This window comes from Aquarana catesbeiana, linkage group LG02, assembly GCF_042186555.1.
Source record: "Aquarana catesbeiana isolate 2022-GZ linkage group LG02, ASM4218655v1, whole genome shotgun sequence".
NCBI lineage: Eukaryota > Metazoa > Chordata > Amphibia > Anura > Ranidae > Aquarana > Aquarana catesbeiana.
Window position 1 is genome coordinate 394,791,514 of NC_133325.1, and position 27,505 is coordinate 394,819,018.

Genomic DNA, 27,505 nt, shown 5'->3' on the forward strand with positions numbered 1-27,505 from the left:
CCACTCTGCTTTAATTAACTATGAATAAAGGGCATATGGTGACATCCAATCATTCATATTAAGTCTTCACTGTTCTGGGTTTAATGATGCTGGGCAACATTCAACCCAGAAGCCTGAGGGCATCTTGTGGCAGAATTGAAGTATTGTATGTGGACAATTCTGAGCACTGCTGCCTGAGCTGCTTTTTAGTTTTAGAACATTTTTTACCCTACCTGGTGGTTCATATTTAAAAAAAAAAAAAAAAAAAAAAAAGCTTGGTATTGGCCCTCTCCCTCTAACAAATCTACAATACAGGGGTATTTTTGAACTTGAACTAAAAAAAAAAAAAAAAAAAAAAAAAAAACAAAAAAAACAAAAAAAACAAAAAAAAACACCACACGGGTACACTGCTATACCTTAAGGATTAAATGGAATATATAACTATTTTATGAAAATATAGACACTAAAGAAACCACTTATCTTCTGGACTTGCTAATACCCTCAATTACATCAGATAATAATGGCTTTTTGTATGGTATCCTGATGATGTTTAAAATATAATAATATTTCAAAGTTAAAGGGAAAATAAATGTTGTCAGATGTTTTATGCTGTGGAAAGGATCCAGATTTGAAAAGAAAGCACTAACTAATGGCATTATAGCCACCAGCAAAAATATGTTCAGTCTGGGCATGCTGAAAGGCCTCTTGCTGAACCCTTTCCTGCCCAGCTGCACACTCAAATTTTCTGATTCCAAATGCCAAAAATTTACGGGCAAACAAAAATACCAGTAATGATGGTGAATGTGACTGTAAGGAAAAAAAATTGCATTCTTTATATTCAGATTTTTTGCAATGAAAGGCACTGCATATAAACTAAACATCAACCATACACTGACATGAAAAACTCTCATTTTAACCTGAAAAGACCTTAGAGAGGAACTACATAAATTAGTAATTATTACAGCATATCAGCTTATCTATGTTGTTGGCAGGAAAGCTAACATTAGGTTTAGACCTGCTATAAATCCAGAGGCCAAGTTGTAACTAGGAGATTGTAAAGTATGTTCAGAACCAAACTACAGCAGTAAGCCACTACACACTGCAAGATTTGAAGAATAGTAACCTGCCATAACCAGACCACCTCAGTTATACGAGCAATTCTCTTATGCTGTACACATTCTTTGGAAAACAAAAACTGACTAAGCCTCAAAGCTTTTAAAATTAATTCTCAAAATTAAACTCTCCAGAAAAATGTATTCTCAGCCCAAAATAATATGCTGCTTTGATTTACACCTGCTATCCTTGAAGGAAGAATTTTTTTTTGTTTTTTTGCATTCATATTCCCAAAATTAAAATATACAGTATAACCAAGCAGCTGTTTGTACTACAATACTCAGAAGTATCAGCACTAATTCATTTAATACTCCTTTCCTACTCATAGCAATAAAGGTGCAGCGCCTTAATATAGCAACAGCAAATTAAAGTGGTTCTAAAGCCCCCCCCCCCCCTCCTATAATTACCTGAGCCACATTACGATTCAGCGATGTGCACGAGAGCTTTGGCTCCCTGGGGACTCTTCCTCATTGGCTGACAAAAAAAGCAATGGGCTCAATAAGGAGAGAGAGGGGTGGGGCCAAGCCGCAGCTCTGTGTAAGAATGGACATGCAGTGCAGCGACTCGGGAGCTCTTAGCAGGAGGGAGGGGCCAGGAGCACAAGCGGGGTTCTCAGAATAGGAGGATTGGGGCTGCTCTGTGCAAAACTACTGCACAGTGCAGGCAAGTATGAAATGTTTGCTTTTTAAGAAAAAAAACTTGCCTTTAATATCCCTTTAAATAACCAAGTAAATAATAAATTAAAACATTCACTATAAATCATGTGCATAAAAATGTGAAAGTGAAAAATCACACACAAAATAATGCTTAAAATAAAAAGTCCTTTAACTCCAGAAATGGCTGTATTACTGCCACCAGCCAAAAAAGTGGACACCATGTGCAACTGAGGGTAAGACTTCACTCATCAGCCAATGCAGCAAGTCACGTTTTGGGAATTAATCTCAGCTTCCACTCTATGGACATCCTGCTCCAGCCATCCACCTAAGGTCCTCCGACTGTAGTAGCAAAAACAGTCCACCACTAGGGGAGATTTGGAAAAGCCCACGATGCCACTAGGAAGCACAAGGAGCCAAATACGAAAACGGGTCGGATATCGTGTAGCAATTACTGATGCATAAAAATTACATAAAAACGATTGAAAACATCTAGCGTCCCCTGAAGACGTGCGTTGGCATAAAAGGCTTTGAGATGGAGCTATACGCTAAAGTCAGAGGACCTCAGGTGGTAAATTTATAAGCGATCTTCTGCACAACATGGCATGAGAATCTTACTGAGCAATGCTCTTATATCTAACACACACAGTATCTCACAAAGGAGTACACCCCTCACATTTTTGTAAATATATTATATCTTTTCAAGTGACAACACTGAAGAAATGACACTTTACTACAATGTAAAGTAGTGAGTGTACAGCTTGTATAACAGTGTAAATTTGCTGTCCCCTCAAAAGAACTCAACACACAGCCATTAATGTCTAAACCGCTGGCAACAAAAGTGAGTACACCCCTAAGTGAAAATGTCCAAATTGGGCCCAAAGTGTCAATATTTTGTGTGGCCCAAAAGATTATCCAGACTGGATTTAATCTTTATTACCCAGAGAGACTTGAGAAACTTAACTAAAGCCGAAATAGGCATAATCTCTGTATCAGACCATGCACCCACCTTCATATCTTTGAACTTCAAACTCCTAAGGCCTCATGTACACTGCTGCTGTTAAATGGACGTTCAGAGGCAGTTTGACGCTTTTTTCAACTGCTCCTGAGCTCATTCAATGTTATCTTATGTGACCATGTACACAGTTTAGTTTACAGTTGTTTTTAGGCAGTTGCATTTAACAGCCTTTCTTTGAAGGCAAAAAAAATGAGTTCAGACGCATAAGATTTCCACGTTTCAGACGCCAAACGCGGCTAATTGCGGCTAAACGCGGTACCCGCATTTTCGTTTATAAGCATTTTTAAAAGGTGCCCTATTTTTTTACATTAAAAATCTCAAAAATTATGGTAAATGATGAAAAACCATTAAAAAAATATTTTAAAAAATTGTTGTTTACAATGATTCATAGACCACTGATATACCCTTATGAGCCCTTGATCCAATCCAATACACCACTAGCATTGCTGTTATCCGAAGTATATTTGAAATTTGACCCATATGTTGTTAGATTTGAACAAGCAACTCTTAGCAGGTGATGTGGCAAGTGACAATCCGCAACGTGTGGCAGGGGACATGGCAAATGGACAATTTGCAACTTGTGGCAGGTAACGTGGCAAATGACAATCCGCAACTTGTGGAAGGTCACGTGGCAAATGACAATCTGCAACTTGTGGCAGGCGACGTGGCAAATGACAATCCACAACTTGTGGCAGGTGACATGGCAAATGACAATCCACAACTTGTGGCAGGTGACATGGCAAATGACAATCTGCAACTTGTAACAGGTGACATGGCAAATGACAATCCGCAACTTGTAACAGGTGACGTGGCAAGTGACAATCCGTAACTTGTGGCAAGTGACAATCCGTAACTTGTGGCAGGCGACGTGGCAAGTGACATGCTAAATACAAGTACACTGCTGCTCTCTCAGCTGCTGCTACTCACTCTGGTCTCACAAAATGGCTGAAATAGTTAAATAATACTGTTTTTTGAGCTTGGGGAGGGTCTTATGATATTATCTTAACTAAACGCTTCTAGACGCAAAAGCGGCTAAACGGGCGTTTTAAACGCTGGTTTCAAGGTGTCAAAAAAATAAAATAAAAAATCAGAGAACTTTGCCTCAGTGTCCCATGTACATGGAGCCTAAATGGACAGTGTTTAACTGGAGACTCAATGCAACATTACTAACAGACCTAACAATCCAAACTGACATTCATGACTCCATTAAAAGCTACTTTGAGATCAACAAAGATACTGAAACCACTCCCTTAACCATTTCAGCCCCAGAAGATTTGGCTGCTCAATAACCAGGCCATTTTTTGCGATATGGTACCGAGTCATTTTTAACTGAAAATTGTGCGGACGTGCGACGCTGTACCCAAACAAAATTAACATTATTTTTTTCCCACAATTAAAGCTTTCTTTTGGTGGTATTTGATCACCTCTGCGGTTTTTATTTTTTGCGCTATGAACAAAAGAAGAGTGTCAATTTAAAAAAAAAAAAAAAAAAAAAAAACAAAATATCTTTTACTTTTTGCTATAATAAATATCCCACATTTAAAAAAAAAAAAAAAAACAAAACATTTTTTCCTCAGTTTAGGCAGATATGTATTCTTCTACATATAAGCGTATATTAATTAGTTTGTGCAAAAGTTATAGCGTCTACAAAATAGGGGATAGATTTATGGCATTTTTATTATTATTTAGTTTTTTTTAATTTACTAGTTATGGCGGCGATCTGCGATTTTTTTCTGGACTGCGATATTGCAGCGGACAAATTGGACAGTTTTGACACATTTTTGGGACCATTGACAATTATACAGCAATCAGTGCTATAAAAATGTACTGGATTACAGTATAAATGTCACTGGCAGGGAAAGGGGTTAACATTAGGGAGAGATCATGGGGTTAGCTGTGTTCCCTAGGTGTGTTCTAACTGTGGGGGGATGGGACTGTCTAGGAGGAGACAGAGAGATCGATTGGTATTCATACTTAGTATGAACACACGATCTGTCTCTACTACCCTGAAAGAACCGGGGTTTGTGTTTTTACACACACAGATCCCGGTTCTCGCTCTGTCACGAGCGATCGTGGGTGCCCGGCGGTCATCGTGCCTGCCGGGCACTTGCATCGACTCCAGGCACAAGCTGCGGGCGCGTGCGTGCCCCTAGTGGCCAAAAGGCGAAGCGACGTAAGGTAACGTTGTTTCGCCCAGCCGTGCCATTCTGCCGCAGTAAAACTGTGGCAGCTGGTCGGCAAGCAGCTAAACAACTGGGAAGCACATAAAAGCGTGATCAGTGGTGAACTGATAAAATAGGGCGCAAGGGAAAAAAAAAAAAAGAACAAGAAAGAGAAATCACAGCATTATCCAATAAAATAGCAGGATTAGAAACGCAACACAAACAATCACTCTCCGCCAATTTAGGGGAGAGCTTACACAATGCAGGCAATCCCTTAAACAGATACTAGTACCTAAAACCAAAAGATCCCTTTAAAAAAAAAAAATCATCTTTTATGAACACGGAGAAAAAAGTGGGAAATATTTATCCAGGGCCCTTAAAGACACCAAGAACGTCAGGAAATATAGACACGCCAGCCGCAATAAAGAAGGGATGTTAGAAAATAAACCAAAAAAAAATAGCTGACCTCTTCTAAGTCCTACACCAAACCATATAACATACAACCCCAACACAAACCCCCACACCTATCAAAAATAAAAGAAGAAAGAATCCAATATTTTCTGAAAGATAGCAAAATCCCATTCCTTAATACAGGAGACGCAGAGAAATTAGAGGAACCCATTACCATAAATGAACTGCAGGCAGCTATCAATGACCTTAAACAAGGTGAGTCCCCAGGCCCTGCCCCTGATGGATTCAACTCCCAGTACTACAGAACATACACACAACTGCTATCCAAACACTTCCTTGCAGCCTTTAACTACCTAGCAAAAAACAATCACAATTCAAACTCCTTCCTAATGGCCTACATAACAATAATACGGAAACCCGACAAAGATCACACCAACTGCGCAAATTTTAGACCGATTTACTTCCTCAACGTGGACCTAAAAATACTAGCAAAAATCCTAGCAAATATGATGAAACCCTTGCTATCAAAAATCATAGGACCAGAACAAGTAGGGTTTATACCAGGTAGGGAAGCCAGCGAGAACATAACCAAAACTTTTAACCTAATCCACCATACAATTAACGCAAAGATCAAAGGCCTTTTGTTGTCCAGACACGCTGAAAAAGGCCTTTGATGGAGTCTCTTGGGACTACGTTTTCCACCTGCTCCTTCATAGGCATGGGAAACAACATGCTAAATTGGATAAAAGCCCTGTACCAAAACCTCCAAGCCAAAATTAAGATAAAACTATATATTTTCTGACCTAATATATATAAGTAATGGAACCCGACAGGGATGCCCCCTCCTTTTCATATTGACTCTTGAACCCCTCATCAGAACAATAAACCTTGAAAATGCAATACATGGATTTCAAGTCAATAATAGGGAATACAAATCTGTGGCGTACGCAGACTTGTTATTTTTTCTGACCCAACCCCAAATCTCCATTCCCAACCATAACAAAATTTTTAAAAACCTTTGGTCACATCTCCAACTTTAAAGTCAACCAAAACAAATCTGAGGCGCTTAACCTAACCCTAACTCCTGAACAACTACACTTTACACAAAGGGATTGCCCTTACAAATGGGAACAAAACATCCCCAAAATACCTGGGAATTAACCTGACACTGAACATAGATTCCTTATACGAAGCCAATTTTAAACCCTTACTAAACTCCATTTCTACAGATCTTAAAAAAATGGACTTCCAACAATTTTCTTGGTTCGGCTGGGCATACGTATTAAAAATGACAGTACTCCCAAGACTACTATACTTCAATGTGCTACCCATCCAAATACCAAATTCATTTTTTAAAAAGCTATCAGGATTGCAGAGGAAATTTCTATGGGCAGATAAAAAACCCAGAATCAATCTCTGCCTGCTCACCCTCCCTAAAAGTAAAGAGGGTATTGGTCTCCCAGATTTTAGTAAATATAATTTCGCAACACAATTATTTCTAGACTGACTGACTGGCACTGCCACGGCAACAGCAAAGACTGGGTAAACCTAGAATTATCCAACAGACAAAAACTTTTATTATTCTACCCTTGGACCCATCACTCCCAATTCTCCAACACCCTAAAAAAATACCCATTGATCACAACAACAACTTTAAATATATTCCATAAGACTGCCTTACCATACAAACTAGCCTCCATTCCACATCCCCTAACACCAATCATCAATAATCCTGACTTCCCACCAGGTCTTAACCAAAAAAGTTTACCGAAACCAGAACATAGCAAAACTTTCCTAGCAACATACTATCTCCACAAAGGCAAACTAAAAACACAAGAGTCGATGAAGGAAGAGTTTGGGGAATCATTTTCTGGCTATTGGTTCTACATACAACTCCATGATTTTCTTCATAAAAGCAAACACAGGGCATCATTCTGACTCCCTTAGAATCAATATGGTTCAAGAGATCTTTGACTCACAAAACAACCTCACTAGCCTATATGTGGCTAAACCAAATAAATCACAAAGATAATAGCAAGCACAGGGAGACATGGGAACAGGAACTCAGAGTCAAAATTACAGACGCCCAATGGGAAAGAGCCTGTATTCTCGCACATAAATGCTCGCCAAGCACAAAAATCCAGAAAATTTCCTATAAACTGCTAACTGCTAGTGGTACATCACACCATAAAACGCCAGGAGATGGTTTCCAACTTCACCCGACACTTGCTAAAGATGCGGTATAAACAAAGCAACATTCCTTCATATATGGTGGGCCTGTCCCCCAATCCTTGACTACTGGCAAAAAATTATAAAATGGATAAAGCATATCACGGAGAATGACCTGGATCTAAACGCTGCTGCCTGCCTACTACACAAACTCTTACTCACTGAGTAATTACAGAAAAACGCTCACTAGACATCTTTTAAATGCAGGCAAGACCCTTATCCCTCTGCATTGGAAATCTACCCAAACCCCAGCAGTCAAGGATTCGCTCAGAGTTAATACCATTTATGAAATGGAAGAAACTATAGTAATGAAAAGAGAAACATCCAATTTTCATATAATGTGGAGACACTGGTGGTTATTCACACAATCTGACGACTATAATGCAGCAAATGCATAATCTAAAGCCGTACACACACGACCGGTCTTTCCATCGGACTTCAGTTGAAACGGACTTGCCTACACACGATCACACCAAAGTCCGTTCTTTTAGAACGTGATGACATACGACGGGACTAGAAAAAGGAAGTTCAATAGCCAGTAGCCAATAGCTGCCCTTGCGTCGTTCTTGGTCCGTCGGACTAGCATACAGACGAGCGGTTTTCCCGATAGGAACTGAGTCCGTCAGAAAGATTTTAAACTTGTTCTATTTCTAGGTCCGTCTGAATTTTTGGAAAAAAAGGTCCGATGAAGCCCACACACGATCGGAAAGTCCGACAGAATGGTTCCGTCAGACCTTTTCTGCCGGAAAGTCCGGCTGTGTGTACACGGCATAAGACTATCCATATACATGGTAGTCTCATTCCTTAGGTCCTTACAATCTAAACCTCGCTATCTTTAAAAGGCCATTCCATTAATATTAGCAGCATGGTTCATTTACTTAGTATTGTTTATTTCATTCTAAGAATACTTCAGAAAGTGCTATATTTTGTTTGACCCTTAATATTTATGTTCTCCCTCATATTACCCAAACCTTCCCTTAATGTGCCTCCACTGTTAATCTTATTAAAATTCGCACCCCCCACCATTCGTAACCTCTTCTTTTTTTTCCTGATGTACGATGTCAATTTTCAACCACCATTCATGTAAACGGACATTATTATTCTAGTGCCTTACCTGATATATGCAATATATATGATATATACGCATTTATAAAAATCTCAATAAATCTTGATTGTGATAAAAAAATATTTTGTGTAGCTACCATTATTTTCCAGCATCGCCTTAACCATCTTGGGCAAGGAGCTCACCAGAGCTTCACAGGTTGCCACTGGGGTCCTGGTCCACTCCTCCATGACGACATCACGGAGCTGGTGGATGTTAGAGACCTTGCGCACCTCCACTTTCTGTTTGAGGATGCCCCACTGATGCTCAATAGGGTTTAGGTCTGGAGACATGCTTGGCCAGTCCATCACCTTTACCCTCAGCTTTTTTACCAAGGCAGTGGTCGTCTTAGAGGTACGTTTGGGGTCGTTATGTTGGAATAGTGCCGTGCAGCCCAGTCTCTGAAGGGAGGGGATCATGCTCTGCTTCAGTATGTCACAGTACATGTTGGCATTCATGGTTCCCTCAACAAACTGTAGCTCCCCAGTGGCAGCAGCAACTCATGCAGCCCGAGACCATGACAAGCCCACCACCACACTCGACTGTAGGCAAGACACACTTGTATATGTACTCCTCACCTGGTTGCCGCCACACACACTTGACACCATCTGAACCAAATAAGTTTATCTGGGTCTCATCAGACCACAGGACATGGTTCCAGAAATCCATGTCCTTAGTCTGCTTGTCTTCAGCAAACAGTTTGCGGGCTTTCTTATGCATCATCTTTAGAAGAGGCTTACTTCTGGAACGACAGCCACGCAGACCAATTTGATGCAGTTTGCGGCTTATGGTCTGAGCACGGACAGGCTGACCCCCACCACTCCTTCAACCTCTGAATGCTGGCAGCGCTCATACGACTATTTCCCAAAGACAACCTCTGGATATGATGCTGAGCACGTGCACTCAACTTCTTTGGTCGACCATGGCGCGGCCTGTTCTGAGAGAAACCTGTCCTGTAAAACCACTGTATGGTCTTGGCCACTCTGCTGCAGCTCAGTTTCAGGGTCTTGGCAATCTTCTTATAGCCTAGGCCATTTTTATGTAGAGCAACAGTTCTTTTGTTCAGATCCTAAGAGAGTTCTTAATATATAAATATTTACAAAAATGTGAGGGGTGTACTCACTTTTGTGAGATACTGTATATATCGGTTATGATAGTGAGATGCAACACTGTTCTTTTACTTCTTTAATGTCTTTATTTTTTTTGTTTTACAATGCTTGCATTACTACGATACTGTAACTAGAGATTAGTGGAACTGGTCTAATCAGCTTTTTCTCTATGAACGAACAACCTGTTATTACCGTTTGAGATGTCACTGTGCTTACTACTTGATTCTCATAGGGATGGAAGATTTATAAGCTTACTGAATAATGATTGTACATGTACGTTACCCACTTCAATGTAATACCCTGTACACACAATCGGACATTCCAACAACAAAATCCATGGATTTTTTCCGTCGCATGTTGGCTCAAACCTGTCTTGCATGCACACGGTCACACAAATCTTGTCGGAAATTCCGAACGCCAAGAACGCGGTGACGTACAACACGTACAACGAGCCGAGAAAAATGAAGTTCAATAGCCAGTGTGGCTCTTCTGCTTGATTCCAAGCATGCGTGGAAATTGTGTACACACAATCAGAATTTACGACAATGGATTTTGTTGTCGGATAATTTGAGATCCAGATCTCCCATTCTCCCCAACACAAAACACCAACTGTTTTTATCATATGTGACGGAGAACTTGTCAGGAATGATAAGGCTGATAACAGAAGAACGGAGCAGGAAACAGCTACGGGACATAGTGCTTTGAAGAGAGAGACCAGAACACTGCAGATATATGTGCCCAGCTCAAATTTCATGAATCGGGTTTACATCCACTTTAAAGTGGTACCGAACCCCGAAAAAAAAATATAATATATCCAAGCTTACCAATTTCTAGATGTAGTGGCTGCATTTGTTTTCTTTTTTGGCTTTTTTTGTCCTTAATTTCCCCGGTGATCCATCCAGTAATACACTTCCTGTCTTATGGTGTCTGAATTCCGGATTAAGTAGTAAAAGCAGACACCTTTGGACAGCAGCATTGTCTGTCTGGGGTGAGGGTAGTGTAAAGTCTCGTACACACACTGAAAGTTGACTGATTTTCGGATGACTGAAAGTCTGATTTTTGTGGCATGCTAGTCTCATGTCAAAAATGAAGAGGTTACCAACAACACGAGAATTTTGGTATGACAGAATACAACGTCAGAAGTGACGTAATATGTTGAATAGTTTTGTATGTATTCTTCCATTTCTGAGCATGCGTAGTCTTGCTCTTACGATTTCTTTGTACGAAAACTGTACTAGTGAAACAAAAATCAGAGGTTGAGGTCACATCCGACAAAAATTTTATAGTCTGCACATCCAGCTTTTGTCTGACGAAAAAGTGAAAATCGGCTGTCGAAAGCACCTTACTAATGGTATGATTTGCGGACGATCAGTCATCGTAACACAATTGACGTCCGAAAATCAAAGCGTGTGTACGGGCCTTTAGATTAGCAGAGTTGATCGACTTGACTAACAAATAAAAACTGAACTACACTTTATAAGCAGTTACAGCAAACATTTTTTTTTTCCTTTTGGGATAAAGGTTTTACATAAATAAAAACTGACCATTGTAAGCATCCCTGTCAGTGTCAAATGGTTTGTCTCAACCTCCAATCGCTACTTTGTCTGGAGAGCTTGGTTGTCAGTAATTGGTTTGCCTGCTGGTGGCACTTTGGCTCCCTGACCTACAGGCTGCAGTTCCGGTGTCCATCAGCGGGTGTCCCTCAGCAGCCAGAAGCTCATGGTAATTAGTCATCCCCGAATGATTGTTGCAGAAAAAGTATTTAAGCCCAGTTCGCAGCAAATTCTGTGCGGTTTCTGCACCGCATCAATGCGAACCGCTGCATATGTGTATGTTGAGTCAACACCCCAAAATCGGTTTGCAAAGCACAGTGCAATTTGCAGAATCGGTTCACATGGTGTGAACACCCATGTGATATGATTCTGGTGCGGCAAAAAACATGGGGGGTCCTGCATTATTTTGGTTTGAATGCGGTGCAATTTGAACCATACAGAATGAATGACTCAAATTGCACTGCTGCACAACTGCATGTGATTTGAACAGGAATGTGGTCCGATTCCTATCCAAATTGCATGTGGTTCCTGCAAGGAATCAGTGTAAACTGGGCCTTAAGCTCTGCCTTTCCTATTTCCCTTTGCCTATGTGTCTCTGACCTGTGTTCTGTGCATCCCGAGAACCTGCATCCAAACCCTGATTCCTTACCCACCTGCTTGTTCTTACTCCCATATACCCTCTCTCTGTCCTGGATTGCTCCCTGCTCCTTCTGATTGATCTTCTGTGTATGACCCTGGCTCTGACACAGACTACGCTTCTCATATCCTGCTGTCCATAAATATTTGGTTTAGGTAGTTGCTTGTTTGTTCACTCACTTTTCACTCACTAGATTCTTTGGTTTTGGTTTATGCAGTTCTGGTGTATTGGAGGTTGGTGTATTGTTTAGTTCTATGGCAAAATGTGTTCTATGAATCTAGGAGCTATAGTGAGTCTACTATATTTGAACTTTGCCTACAGATTCTGGATGCCTTTGTACTGTTGACTTTATTGATTTTGTGCTTTGTTCCTGACTTTTGTAAAGATGTGAAACTTGTAATAAAGAAAGATTGTACATAAAAAAAAAAAAAAACAAACAAACAAACGCAGCCACCACATCTAGGAATTGGTATAATGTTTTTGTGTTTAATGCCGTTTTAAATAAAAAATATTTCTAACCACATTAATGTATACAGTTGTCTGCTTCACACAAAATGACATCTAGACCAACTTGTTAACGTATTAAACTTCTTTTGTTTATATAATAAGGCTTACCTGTAGGTACTGTAATTATCTCCTAAACCTGCACCGTTTAGGAGATATTTACTTGTATAGCAGCCTGTGATTATCACTGGCGCTTGCATACTGTGCATGTTGTCTACTGAGAGAGCTGTGCCACAGCCGTGACTGACACGCATGCACGGGAGTGACGTCATCGCAGCTTGGCCATTCAAGCAGCCGCAGCCCGCAAACCTGGAGGGAAGACCTGTTAGAGGTGACAGCTCGCCGCTGGAGGGCTTTGTTTTAAGGTAAGTCTCACATAATGTGCTAGTATGTGATGCACACTAGCATGACATTGCCTTGCAGGGGGAAAAGCTTTTTCTGATTTTTTTTTTTTTTAAGATAGAGAAGGACACAATACAAAGTTATATTTCAGTTATATTACAGCAAGAACATATTCACAAATGACTTACAGTGCGTGACCCCGGCCAAAGTTTGATAGAAAGTTGGAGTGTCACTGTCATCGGTAAGTGTAACGAATACTCCCCCAGATAGTAACCACCGAGAAAATGTGAAAGCATCTTTATTTTGTAGAAGCCAATTTCTAAATTTTTCATAGTTCACCTTTTCACCCTGAAAAATTATATTAAAAAAAATACATTCTAGTTATACAATTACAAAAATTAGACAAAAAACTATAACATTTTCATACAGATTTCAAGGATAATCTCACCAAGCACATATTTAGAGTTATTTTGGTAAGGTTTACTAAAAAAATAAACCCGTTACTTATGCCAGTAATCTTAACTGAAACTGCAGACAGCTCCACACACTCCGCACTCTTGCTCCACCAACCAATGGGTGCTTGCTCCATGCAGTCCATGATCAATGCACATAATCCCAACAAAGGAGGAAGCAGCCTTCCTTCTTAAAGCCCTGAGTAAATTTTACAATTAAGCTCCTAGCAGAGTGAAACGCACTAGATGAGCATGTGGATGAGACTTGCATCATACTATATCCTTAAAGTTTACTCTGGACTTTAAAAAGGAGTGCTGCTTTTTCCCTTTTGTTCGTTAAAACTAAAAAGGTTACTTTGCCTATTCAGTGCAAAGTAAGAGGTTCTCTTAAAAGCCCATTTCCTCTGCTACTAACATGTACATTTCCATGGCTCCCCCACCAACCTGTTTGGCTGCCAGAGGCCCGAGTAACACAATTTGTGTCAACTCAGTATCAGAACTTACATCGGAATAAGGAGCCTTCTTCCAACTGCATCTTACTGTGCTCAAGTCTGGAGATTAGCTGAACAGGTACCAGGCAATGCAGTGTAAGAGAAAAGGGTCTTGTGTTTCCCTGTATTAAGAAGTACTAAGAAATTAACAGGGCTCTAGCAGGTAAACAGGGTCAAGGGGGATATCAAGTATCTTTAATAGAGGTGGAATACCAACCAGTAAAATTTGCCTGGAATTATTTAGGTGATCAGGTTTTCTTTAACCAAGTCCTCAAAAGTAGCTTGAGCCGATACACTGTTTTTAAATTCTCTACAAATCAGAGGAATCCCTGGATTTCGGACCCAGACTTCCAAGATGACTACATAAACTGTAGCTTTAAACCAAAATGCATGCTGTAGATGACCTTTTGTATCTCTTAGGGACTACAGCCTTAGTCTACAACAAAATTTTAAATACCATCTAAATGACAAGGTATTGCAAAGTCAGATGATGTCACACTTCCCACTGTTGCCTGAAATCACTCATTCCTGTACAGGTCTCCAAACTTTTGGCTAACAAACTGCCTTCGGTTACATTCCAATATTTTAAGGTTAGATTAATCCAGAACACCTGCTGCCATTTTCTGTATTTGAGTTCTTGTGTATTAGTACATAGCTTGGCCTTGTTTCCACATCATATGGCTTTTTGGCAGCAAGACTTTCATGAACACCAGTAAACCACTACTGCCCAGACTTCCTTGGATTGTAGATGCGTGTACCAGGATCCCACTGGTCTCTGCCAAGCCTGAGCTGATGGTACTACTGGACGACTTTGGATTCACATTTTAAAGCATTCTCAGCAGCATTTTTTCATGAGTGCTTAAAACTCTTGCATTCTAATATTATATATATATATATATATATATATATATATATATATACACACACACACACACACACATACATATCCGCAAATACATACACACACACACAGTGTGCTCAGCATACATTAGTACACCCCAACAGATTTGTCAGAAAACCTTTTCTTTCCTTTCAGAAGCAACATTTTCTATGGGACATTATACTACAAAATACTCCCACAAATGCGGGCCACTGATTGCAACCAAGATGGTAATTTGCACAAACCAAAAAAGTATTTTTCCTAACAAATTCATTCAAGACCATGCTGCAAAAATGAATACACCCCAAGAAAAGTCTTAGGAGTAAAGCTAAATTTTAGACAACAAAATCTTAATTAACAAGAATTACAGCTAATTATTCATTAAACAGGTATCCAGCAGACAGCCGATTAGAAAGGGGCATTATTCAACAAAGAAAAACCCTTCCCATTTCATGGAAGAGAAAGGTCACAAGGCCTGAAAAAGAAAATAATTTCCTAACACAAAAAAGGTGAAGGCTACAAAAAAAGATCAGCAAAGCTTTACTGATCAGTCAGAATACTGTAGCAAAAGTGAGACATAAAATTAACAAAGATAAAACTGCAACCATCTCACAGAGACGTCCAAGCTGCCCACAGAAGTTAACACCTCGACAGGAGCGTCTTCTGATGAGAAGGGTTGAATGAAATCGCCATGCAAGTTCACTGCAGTTAGCTAAAGAGGTAGAAAGCCAAACTTGGGTGATTGTTTCCCGTAACACAATACAGCGTACACTGCAGAGAAATGGCATGCATAGGTGTTGTCCACGAAGGAAGCCTCTCCTAAAGTCCATGCACAAAAAAGCCCACCTAGAATTTTCCAGGGCCCATGCTGAAAAAGAAAAGAGGAGGACTACTGGGACTCTGTACTCTGGAGTGACAAAGATAAGAGTTTTTGGAACTGGTGGCTTCAAAACTGTATGGTGTTGCATAGGTGAGGAGTATGAAGAAAAATGCATGGTGCCTACAGTGAAACATAGTGGTGACAGTGTCTTTCTGTGGGGCTGCATGAGTGCTGCTGGTGTCGGGGAGCTGCATTTCATTGATGGTATCATGAATTCACAGATGTACTGCTCTCTATTGAAAGAGAAGATGCTGCCATCACTCTGTGCCTTTGGTTGTCTTGCACTTTTCCAACATGACAATTCAAAACACACATATAAGGCCACTGTTGCATTTCTGAAGAACAAGGTGAAAGTGATTCAGTGGCTAAGTATGTCTCTTGATCTGAACCCAACTCAACACCAATGGGGAAATTCTGAAGAGACAAGTTGAGCATCACTCTCCATCCAGCATTCAGGCTCTAAAAGAGGTCGTTCTTGAAGAATGGAAAAAGATAGATGTTGCAATATGTCACCAACTTGTTCATTCCATGCCTAAAAGACTTGGTGCCATCTTTACAAATCATAGAGGTCATACAAAATACTAGATGTAGTAGTTTTTGTTGCAGGGTGTATTCATTTTTGCATCAACTAATTTGAGTAAAACAGCTTTTCAGTTTCCTCATTGTTTAGAAAAGTCTACTTCGGGACCTGGAGCCTGGGAATTTCTTAGCGATTCGGGTGGGATGAAATCTCCAAACCTGGATCCTGATTTTGTGAACCACCAGCGCATTATTTGGTCAGGTGTCTGCTGGGTTATTAGTAGTGACTTGACCATGGTTCTCTGGTCCACCCTCCCAAGGAGTTTCAGGCATACAAGGGAGAAGCCAGAGAGTGCATGTGTACACTTGGGAAGCCAGAGACCCAAGACCGAGGGTCAGAGCAATGAGGGGCTGCTATCTATATGGACAGTGCTGACAAGGGAATGGTCTGCAGATGACAGACCAGGGTCAAAAGTAGAAGGCCTGAGCAGCAATGCGGTATGTGTAAGCCAGGAGGCTGTATTGCTTTACTAAAATGAGCCAGAAGGCTGGGTATTTAATCTTTGTGTTGAAGACCCCCCGCATGGGAATTGTATTTTCTGGAACCTTGTTTCCTTTAAATAAGTGGGCCAACAAGCCCTGACATTGAACTATTTGGTGTGGACTATACTCGCTAGCGGGCACTACACTTGAGCTAAATAACCCCCACCAATATCAATATATTATATATATATATATATATATACACACACTGTAATGGTGAGAGTCCCTGTCACTATGAAAATGGGGTTAAAGTGGACACAGAATATGCACATTTGCTTGGTGCAAGGCTGCAGAGCATAAATGTGGACTGGAGAAAACTGCTTTCGCAGCTTTCTCCAGATTTTGAGATCCACCAGCATATTGACTGGTCAGGTGTGTGTTGGGCTATTTGTAGACACCTGACCATAGTTCTGGGCTCCACCCTCCCGAGGAGTCCAGGCAAGCAAGGGAGAAGTGTGCATGTCTGCACAGGTCTGTCAGAGTAGACAGAGGGTCCAAGCCTGTGGGCTGGAAAAGGAAGCTGAAAAAGAGTGCTGAGGTACTGGGTGTACAGGAACTCTGTTATAGAGCCGAGAGGGCTGAAGCATAAGTCTGAGCAGCAGTGCTGCTAAAGAGAGCCAGGTGGCTTGGTATTTTTGATTGGACTTACATTGTTGCTGTGGAAAGCTGAAACCCCTGTGTGGGCAACTCTTCTGTTATCGGACATTTTCTTTCTTTAATAAAAGTGGGCCTACAAGCCCTTAAAACTGCATATCTGGCGTGGACTCACTGGTAAGCTCTACCTTTAAGCTAAACCAACCCCCGATGTTACAAGTGGTTGTTGGATGCGGGCACAAGATGGTAGAATCCGGGTCCTTGCTCCACAGTGAGTTCAAGTCAGGAACTAGTGGCTGTGTGTGGAAGTGCAGCCAGGCAAAAGGCATTGCGTGTTGCAGGTGGTGTACCTGTGAATGAAAAGTCAAACTTATTTTTTTTCTGCTATGAACTGTGTTTGTGTGCATGAGACAGCACAATCTGTGTGTGCACTGTGCAGGTGAGGAAAGCTTGCATGAAGTGAAAAGCAACTTGCTTTAAAGTAACAGTGCTTCATTTTTTTTTTTTTTTGCTGGAAAGTGCAAAAGTGTGGTGGAGTGACTGCAAAGATGAAGCAAGAGTTTGAGCCTGCCGGAGAATATTGCAGACTGTTTTTTGCTACACTTAAAGGGGAAGTGCATGCTGTTGCCCCTGGCAACGCTGGTGCAAGCAGGCTAGCTATTAAGGTGCAAAGTCCCAAGCTTACAAGAGGATGCAATTGGGGAAGCCCTGTCAAGGCTCTGAAGCAAGAGCGCTGTTTTCGGTGCAGAGAGTGGGGGCATGTTATCTCCAAGTGCCCTTTGTCTCAGTCTCCAATACGAGGTGACACGGCCAGACAGAGGTCTGCAACAATGTTTAGGAAGCCTGATTTAAGTCCCAGGAGTGTCCAAAAGGCTTATCAGAAGTTCGACAAGTATGTGGTTGCCCGTAGCAACGGCGGTGATGTCAAGTCTGTGGACTACGCGAGAAACGTATTGCCGACAGAGGATCGTGGCAAGTTTAAAGCAACAATGCTTCAAGGAGCACAAAGTCGCTGCGTTTGGGAGAGTCAGCAAAGTACAGCTGGAAGAGTGCCATCTCCCTTAGCAACAAGAGATCGGGTGTTAACCGGAAGGAGGAGATACAGTGGAGATGTGGAGCGGCATCCCACTAAAGATATGTGTAAAAATGTACCATGCCTGGAATGTGGTCAACTGGGGCATGGAATTTTTTCTTGTCCCAGGTTATGGAACATGCCTGGAGATGTGGTTACTGGGCAGAAGTCTTTGTCTGCAAGCCCAGATTTTTGTGCAAACCTATTTTCAGTCACCTCTGGCAACAGTGAGGAAGTACCTGTTGTGCCTGCAGGGGGTGCTAAGGAGTCAGAAGTGGCTGCTGCAGTTTCATCCCATGGCCACCAGGGAGAGTTGGTCAGTAAAAGTGCGATAAAGGATAGACAACGTACTCAAATGAAGCTAGAGTTACCTGCTACAGATTATGGTAAGACTGTTGCAGTTTGTGGGACTGATCCCAGTGAAGTGGGAGTATATCCGGCTGGGAGATCAGCAGAAGTTGTAAAAATGGACTTGCTGCAGTGTGCTACCCCGAGTAGTGGGGAGACACAGGTTGAAGCTCAATCTGCAGCAAGGTTAAGAACTCAAAAAGACTGGACTCTGTATGTGCCTGGTGTAATCCACCAGAGTGCTGGAAGTGGTAACCTAGGGGTGACCAATACAGTTTGTGTGCCAGGTTCCCTAGTGACAGGTGCTACAGAGATGCCCAGGGAAACCTCCCAGGAGCCCGCAGTGGTGAGGCACATGGTTTCCCAGGACAACTGTGGAGCCGCCCTAGTGGGCAAAAGAATGCCTTTGGAGAGGAAGGGTGGTGTGCTGAGCGTTACACGGGGTGCTGTGTGTTCTGACCAAAAACGGCCTGTTAAAGCTTATAACACTGCTATGTCTATGAATGCTGATGGTAAAGGTATGGCTGATGATACATGTACTTATTGTGATGTATTCAAAAGTAATGAGGAAAGAGGAATGTCTCCCTTGGCAACCAGACGCAGAGCCACAGGGTTGTCCATGGAAGACTCAGGGGCTCTCCATGCGTTTGAGCCAGAGATTTTCCAGGACAGCACTGAATTTGCTCGGGTGGAACAGACTGGGTCTACACCATGCAGTAAGAGTTTGTGTGAGCAATCCGTTTACCATCTGTGTAACCCAGTTGGTAAGGGGTTAAGTCAGCTGGCCAAAGCTTAAGGTACACAGCTGAGTGTGTTAGCGCCCCAGGAGCAAGGTGGTGATGGTGTATTGCAGCCTGCCTTGTTTGATGAAGCATTAGCCAAGAGTAAAAGCATGTTGTCAAAATGTGATTTATATAGAAATGACAAAGGTACTGTTTGTGCTGCAGAATCCCAGGTGCCTCCTAGAGCAGATGATGAGGCACTGCTGAGCCCTCATAATGGAAGCACAATGGATTGGGACAGTTGGGCCAAACAATTACTAGCCATGTTAGACAAGGCTATATTAAGTGACAGGGGTGTGAGTACAACAACTGCTATGCCAGACAGGGAGATTGCAGAGCGACCGATGGTTGAGGGTGCGATGGTCCCTGCAAGGGTTGTTTCCCTCCAGTCGGAAGGACCAGATCAGGACGCATGCATGGCAGATGTGGTGTTCACAGCCCAGCAGCTAAATGTCAAGTGTCAAGGTGACAATGTAATGAATGTTGACTTGCAGAGGCTTATTGGTGAGTTAGAGGGCATGAGTGTGAGACATGCGTCTGACAGTGGTTCAGAGGAGTGTCAGGCTGTGATGGGTACTTCCAGTGAGGTGGAGGCTCCCTTAAAAGTTGTGGCTCCTCAAGCTGCAGTGAATGAGCCCCTCCATGTTTCTAATAAGGGAAAGGTCCCCAAAAATGTTTTGCAGATTGATGTGGAGTGTGTAGAAATTACAGATATGCTAGTGGAACTGATGAAAGCACATTCCTTGTATACCTGGGTGCCTCCACTACAGTCAGATGTGGTAGTGCTGCATGGTACCAAAGGGTGGAGCCAGGTAATGCAAGCTGTGCTGGGCAACATTAATCACCAGTGGAACTGGGTGGTACGGTGCTTATTAATAGTCTGGCAAGTGATCTCACAGTTCCCTGTGAGGGTGCTTCCGGATACGGTTCAGTACGGAAGGCGCTCTGGGGGGCTGCTGGAGACATCGGAGGTCTCTCCGCCTTTTGTGGTGATGGACACCTCTGCTAGTGCGGTCCAAGGTGTGGCTGAGCAGGGTTTAGTAAATGGCGCGGATACTGCCTCACCCGCTAGACCTCCTAAGAAGGAGGGGCCAGATATGGACACGGCAAAAGCAGAGATTCTGTCTGTCACCTGCAGAGAGGTACAAGTTGGGGTACCTGGAGACGCTCTCAAATATAGTATGGAGAGGAACAAAAATTGTGACGTGGAAAAGTGTGAGCTGGCAAAGATTGGTATTGCTAGAAATGGGTCATGCGTTGTTCAATGTCAGTTGTTAGGACAACTGCCCACAGAGATTTGGACAACAGGTGAAGTGAAGCCTTGTGAAGGTCTCATAGGGGATTGCTGCTCACCTGTGTGTTGTCCCTCATTGAGCCTGGCCCTAACAAACCCCGAGCAAGAAAGAACTGACGGTATTGGTAATTGGAGAAATGGTGACTTATTGCTGAATGTTAATGTAAATAGTGGCTTGGATATGAAAAGTAATTTTTCCTTGGAAAATGAGCATGATAAACAGATATTGAGCTCTGGGGAGTTGGTAGTCAAAGGTAACGGCAAAAGAGTTGGTAAGCCCAGGGACCCAAAAAGAAGAGGGAGAAGGCTGAGGATGGGAAAATGTAGGACCCTGTTAAGATCCAGGGTGGCACGTACCTGGAAGCGCACCCGAAAAAAGAGTTGGGCCTACGTGGCTGACAGCCAGCACAGAGGTGTCCCAACCATGACGGGTGCTGGTGTTCCTCCCTCCGGATCGAAACAAAGGGGGGGGATATGTAATGGTGAGAGTCCCTGTCACTATGAAAATGGGGTTAAAGTGGACACAGAATATGCACATTTGCTTGGTGCAAGGCTGCAGAGCATAAATGTGGACTGGAGAAAACTGCTTTCGCAGCTTTCTCCAGATTTTGAGATCCACCAGCATATTGACTGGTCAGGTGTGTGTTGGGCTATTTGTAGACACCTGACCATAGTTCTGGGCTCCACCCTCCCGAGGAGTCCAGGCAAGCAAGGGAGAAGTGTGCATGTCTGCACAGGTCTGTCAGAGTAGACAGAGGGTCCAAGCCTGTGGGCTGGAAAAGGAAGCTGAAAAAGAGTGCTGAGGTACTGGGTGTACAGGAACTCTGTTATAGAGCCGAGAGGGCTGAAGCATAAGTCTGAGCAGCAGTGCTGCTAAAGAGAGCCAGGTGGCTTGGTATTTTTGATTGAACTTACATTGTTGCTGTGGAAAGCTGAAACCCCTGTGTGGGCAACTCTTCTGTTATCGGACATTTTCTTTCTTTAATAAAAGTGGGCCTAAAAGCCCTTAAAACTGCATATCTGGCGTGGACTCAGCTCACTGGTAAGCTCTACCTTTAAGCTAAACCAACCCCCGATGTTACAACACATATACACACACAGATGGAAGTCAGGCAATCTATTTTCCACTGAATTGGAGGATCCCATTTACAGGACTTTTACAGGGTAAAATAAAAATTTGTTTCTCTTTAAATCTTTCCCTTTAAATGACTGCTATGGTTTTCTCCATAGCAGTAGAGGTGTTTAGCAGTAGGTCCCCCTCCTGCCTTCATAAGATAAAGACAAGCTTAGCAAAGGTGAGTATGTAGGTATATACATGACAGCCAGCAGAAAAGCCCAAAAGTTTAGGTCTCTCTCTTATCTGCCCTTTAAATGTATGTGGTTTGCCATTGGATTCTGGCATTATTATACACCTCAAAGTGCATATGAAACTCTTAATAAAAATGTTTATTAAAAGTCAACAGCTACAAAAAAAGTGTAGCTGACTTTTAATAAAACACACAGAGTGCTTAAAGCGGAAGTTACACTTTTGGGTGGAACTCCACTTTAACTATTGTCCTAAAATCTTCATATTTGGGCCTATGTGTATGTATTACCAAAAAACATGACACATGGAGTTTATGATTTGCAAATTATTAAAACCTTTTTAATTAACAAGGCAAAAACTTTTTACAACTGATTTTGCTGCCCAAGTATGCACAGTAATCATGTGACTTCAATGACAAATGAAAGGTGAAATTTGATTGACTGATAAAGGTTGCTGCACAATAGGTACTCAGAGTTTTTTAAAAAAAAGACAGATTTGTTCAATATTCTATCATTTAAAATATTTGATGTGAACTGTAACTTTATTGCAGAGTGGCTCTCCTTGACAGTTTCCTTATCTAACTGTAAATCAATTAGGTGACATTTTTCCAGCAATTTCAACAAATAAATGAAAGGTCATGTCTGATAGAAGCAAGCGATAATTACACGGCTCTGAACCATGGTTTGGAAATGAAGCTTGGGGGAAAACGACTACAATTATCTCATATTAGTTTAGCTTAAAAAGTTTTGAGATTTAATTGCAGTGTGTGTCAGAGACATTATGTACACACAGAAAACAAACCAGTTAGTCTATACCAGGGATATGCAATTAGCGGACCTCCAGCTGTTGCAGAACTACAAATCCCATGAGGCATAGCAAGACTCTGACAGCCACATGTATGACACCCAGAGGCAGAGGCATGATGGGACTTGTAGTTTTTCAACAGCTGGAGGTCCACTGATTGCAGATTCCTGGTCTATATATTACTTTAATACATAATGAAGAGAATAGGATTTTGGTTTCAGGAGATATTAGATAATTAAATGTCATACGTTCTATAAGACAATGAATCAACTGTGAACTCTAGTCATCTTCACGTTATAAAGGTTGTGACTGGTCAACAGCACAATGCCCTTTATAAAAGTGAAGCTACAGTAGTTTTGTAAACCATTGCTTGCTTATTTAAGTCAGGTACCTGAAATATTGCATTATGGCAGTTCATATTTTTAGCTAAAAGTTTGAACTTTAGACTCCTTTTCACACGCTTTCCAGAGACTAAAACATCTGTTATTAAAAGGCTGTTTACAGAGTTCTGTATCTCAAGCTGAACTGAAGGGCTCATTCCGGGAGGTTCATTCCTGATAGCAGTCACAAGGCAATGCTCTTCAGATAGCCCAGTTTCCTGAAAATCCGTTGTCATGTATTCAATATTTCTAAAACAAAGACAGTATACATACACCCGTGGCCAAAAGTTTTGAGAACGACACAAATATTCATTTTTACAAAGTCTGCTGCTTCAGTGTTTTTAGATCTTTTTGTCAGATGTTACTATGGTATACTGAAGTATAATTACGGGCATTTCATAAGGGTAAAAGGCTTTTATTGACAATTACATTAACCACTTAAGCCCAGGAAGGATTTGCCCCCTTAATGATCAGGCCATTTTTTGCGATACGACACTGCGTTGCTTTAACTGACAAATGCGCAGTAACTCTGTACCCAAACAAAATCGATGCCCTTTTTTTCCTACAAATAGAGCTTTCTTTTGGTGGTATTTGATCACCTCGGTGGTTTTTATTTTTAGCACTATAAACAAAAAAAAGCGCCGATTTTGAGAAAATGCAATATTTTTTTACTTTCTGCTATAATAAATATCCCCCCCAAAAAATATTAAAAAATAAACAAATGTCTTCCTCAGTTTAGGCCAATATGTATTCTTTTACATATTTTTGTTAAAAAAAAAAAAAAAAAAAAAAAAAAATCGCAGTAAGCGTATATTCATTGGTTTGCACAAAAGTTATAGTGTCTACAAAATAGGGAATATATTTATGGCAATTTTAATTATTAATTTTTTTTTTACTAGTAATGGTGGTGATGTGCGATTTTTATTGGGACTGCGACATTGTGGCAGACAGATCAGACACTTTTGACACTTTTTTGGGACCACTGTCATTTATACAGCGATCAAAAACAGCCACTGATAATGGTATAAATGTCATTGGCAGGAAAGGGGTTAACACTAGGAGGCGATCAAGGGGTTAAATGTGTGTCCTAAGGAGTGATTCTAACGGGGGGGGGATGGCTAGAGGAGGAGACATATCGCTGTTCATACTTATTATGAACAACAGATCTGTCTCCTTCCCCCTTTTACATGGATAAATCTCCGTTCTGTGTCTCTCAGGAGCGAAAGCGGGTGCCCTGCGAACATCGCGGCCGCCGGGCACGTGCATCAGCTCCGTCGTCGCGCCCCCTAGTGGTCTTAAAGCGGTCAACATATAGCTACGGCCAACCTGCCGTAGAATGCATTAAGATAAAAAAACCTGACTTTACAATCACTAAGTTTATGCAAGGAGTCAGTATTTGCAGTGTTTACACTTCTTTTTCAAGGCCTCTGCAATTCGCCCTGATATGCTGTCAATCACCTTCTGGGCCACATCCTGATTGATGGCAGCCTATTTTTGCAAACCAATGCTTGAGTTTAATTTGTGGGGGTTTTTTTGTTTACCCGCCTCTTGAGGATTGACCACAAATTCTCAATGGGATTAAGGTCTGGGGAATTTCCTCACCATGGACCCAAAATTTCAATGTTTTGTTCGCAAACCACTTGTTTATCACTTTTGCCTTATGGCGAGGTGCTCTATCATGCTGGAAAAGGCATTGTTCGGCACCAAACTGTTCTTGGATGGTTGGGAAAAGTTGCTGTCGGAGGATTTTTTGTACCATTCTTTATTCATGGGTGTGTTCTTAGGCAAAATTGTGAGAAAGCCCACCCCCTTGACTGAGAAGCAACCACACAGGTCTGATGGCAGCGCTCACCTTTTCCTCTCCGGACAAGAATTTTTCCAGATGCCCCAAACAATTGAAAAGGGGATTAATCAGAGAAAAATTACTTTACCCCAGTCCTCAGCAGAACATCAGTCTATCCCTGATGTTTTTCCAGGAGAGAAGTGGCTTCTTTGCTGCCTTTCTTGACACCAGGCCATCCTCCAAAAGTCTTCTCCTCACTATCCATGTAGATGCTCTAACGCCTGCCTGCTGCCATTCCTGAGCAAGCTCTGCACTGGATCAACTGTAGGAGACTGTTCTGGCGTTTGCTGGACTTTCTTGGGCGCCCTAAAGCCTTCTTCACAAATGCAGTGGAATTTTTTTTATGGGATTAAGTTCATTTTCATGGCAGAGAGGGACTTTGCAATTAATTGCAATTCATTTGATCACTCTTCATAACATTCTGGAGTATATGAAAATTGCCATCAAACACTGAAACAGCAGACTTTGTGAAAATTAATATTTGTGTCAACTTCTGGCCATGGCTGTATAAAATAACAGTTTAAAAACATACTACATAATATAAAAATACTGTGCGAGTTTTAGGCAACTTTAAAATGCTGTAAAGGGAAAATGCTTTAAAAATAATCAAATGAATAATAATCATGGATTAATAACCAACATGGTGCATAAATAGAAGAAAATATATACTTTTCCTCCTAAAACATATGCCATGCTCTAACAATAAATTGACCTTGCTTCATTAAGACTCCAGCCAATGAGCTTATCTGCCAAGTTCAACTGCAGAATAGACAATAAAAAAAAACATTTTCATAATTTTTAGCGACAGCTGTAAAGACCCTAAACATTATCAAAACATAGTAAATAAATCAACACAAACTAAACAAAAATGTTTTACACTTTTATGAATTTGTAAGCATATAATAAAAAAAAAAAAACACACAGATTTTATTTAAACAGTGCACCAATTAATATATATATACACACACACACATATTATATATATATATATATATATATATATATATATACACACACACACACACACACACACACACACACACACACACACACACTATTATATATATATATATATATATATATATATATATATATATATATATATATATATATATATATATATATATATATATATATATATATATATATATACACATATACACACACATACATATACACACACACACATATACAGTGGCTTGCGAAAGTATTCGGCCCCCTTGAACTTTTCAACCTTTTGCCACATTTCAGGCTTCAAACATAAAGATATAAAATTTTTATTTTTTGTGAAGAATCACCAACAAGTGGGACACAATTGTGAAGTGGAACAAAATCTTTAGGATTTTTGAAACTTTTTTAACTAATAAAAAAATGAAAAGTGGGGCGTGCAAAATTATTCGGCCCCCTTGCGTTAATACTTTGTAGAGGGGCGTGACCGGAAGCCGAGCTAGATGGCAGCCTAATACACTAGCTCCACAAGCCCACAGCAAAAAAGGTAATAATAGGGGCAATAACCTCCACATTTATGGGAAAGTCCAGGACCACCCGCTCCTCTAAACCCAGGGGATCATCCCTACCCCCTCCGGGGACGAACACAGACCTCCGCTCGTTCTTCCAGCGGCCCGGAATGTCTCAGGACGAGGAGACCAATATGGCGCCGGATGCCTGCGCGCCTGCACAGCAGTGCACCGATCGGTCTCCTCAGCCGACTTCTCCTTGGCAACAGAACCAAGAGGGGCCAGGACAAGAAGGAGCGATCCCCCAAGATGACATCCTACACACAGCAGCGGTGAGTCCTTCACAACAGCCGGACGCCCAGACTGAACGGCAGCATGGATCTCCGTCCGCCATGCGGCCCGCCTCCCCCTCACATTACACATAATGCTCGGCGGCATTCCCGAGACTGCTAAGAACAGCCCCAGACACTGACACACAGAGTCTGGAGCCGGCTTCCCCAGGCTCATCTGAGCTGTCCCAGGACTTTCCACCCCTGCCAGACCCTGCAGATCCCCATCCCAGAGCATATCGATCCCCTGAAGGGGGGAAGGGAGGTCCATGGGCAATGAATGCCACCTCTCCCCCTCCTAAGGCACAGAGACTGTCTCGTTCCAGAGAGCCCAGCACTTCTGGACAACACAAAGCCTCAGAGCCCTCATACGCACAGAAAGTGGGCACCCCACTTTCACACCCAGCAAAGCACCCTCCTGCAGGAACCACCCTGCAACCGCACATGGGGGCATGGTCGGACTCATGGGATCCCCCAGCGCCAGGAGGCCAATTGCATCAAGAGGAAGACGCATTCACTCCAAGCACCCCGACGCGTGGCCCATCCTCACCTCACTACCATAACAGCCTTATGCAGGACCCACTCATGCCACCGCAATGGTTCTCCTATCTGCAAGCTATACCCACAAAAGAAGATTTTAAACAACTAATCACAGACGTTAAATCCACATGTCGCACAGAAATCCAAGTACTACAGACCGGACTTAAACATTTGGCAGA

At 41.8% G+C, this 27,505-nt stretch overlaps 1 protein-coding gene across 2 annotated transcripts in view; it reads right to left on the bottom strand.

The window, feature by feature from the left end:
• Positions 1 to 27,505, bottom strand: part of USP32 (ubiquitin specific peptidase 32) — a 329,432-nt gene that overhangs the window by 141,723 nt on the left and 160,204 nt on the right. For both annotated transcript variants that reach the window (XM_073615247.1, XM_073615245.1), the window contains exon 5: positions 13,001 to 13,160. In XM_073615247.1, the coding sequence (XP_073471348.1) occupies positions 13,001 to 13,160 (160 nt within the window). The remainder of the gene's footprint in view (positions 1 to 13,000; positions 13,161 to 27,505) is intronic.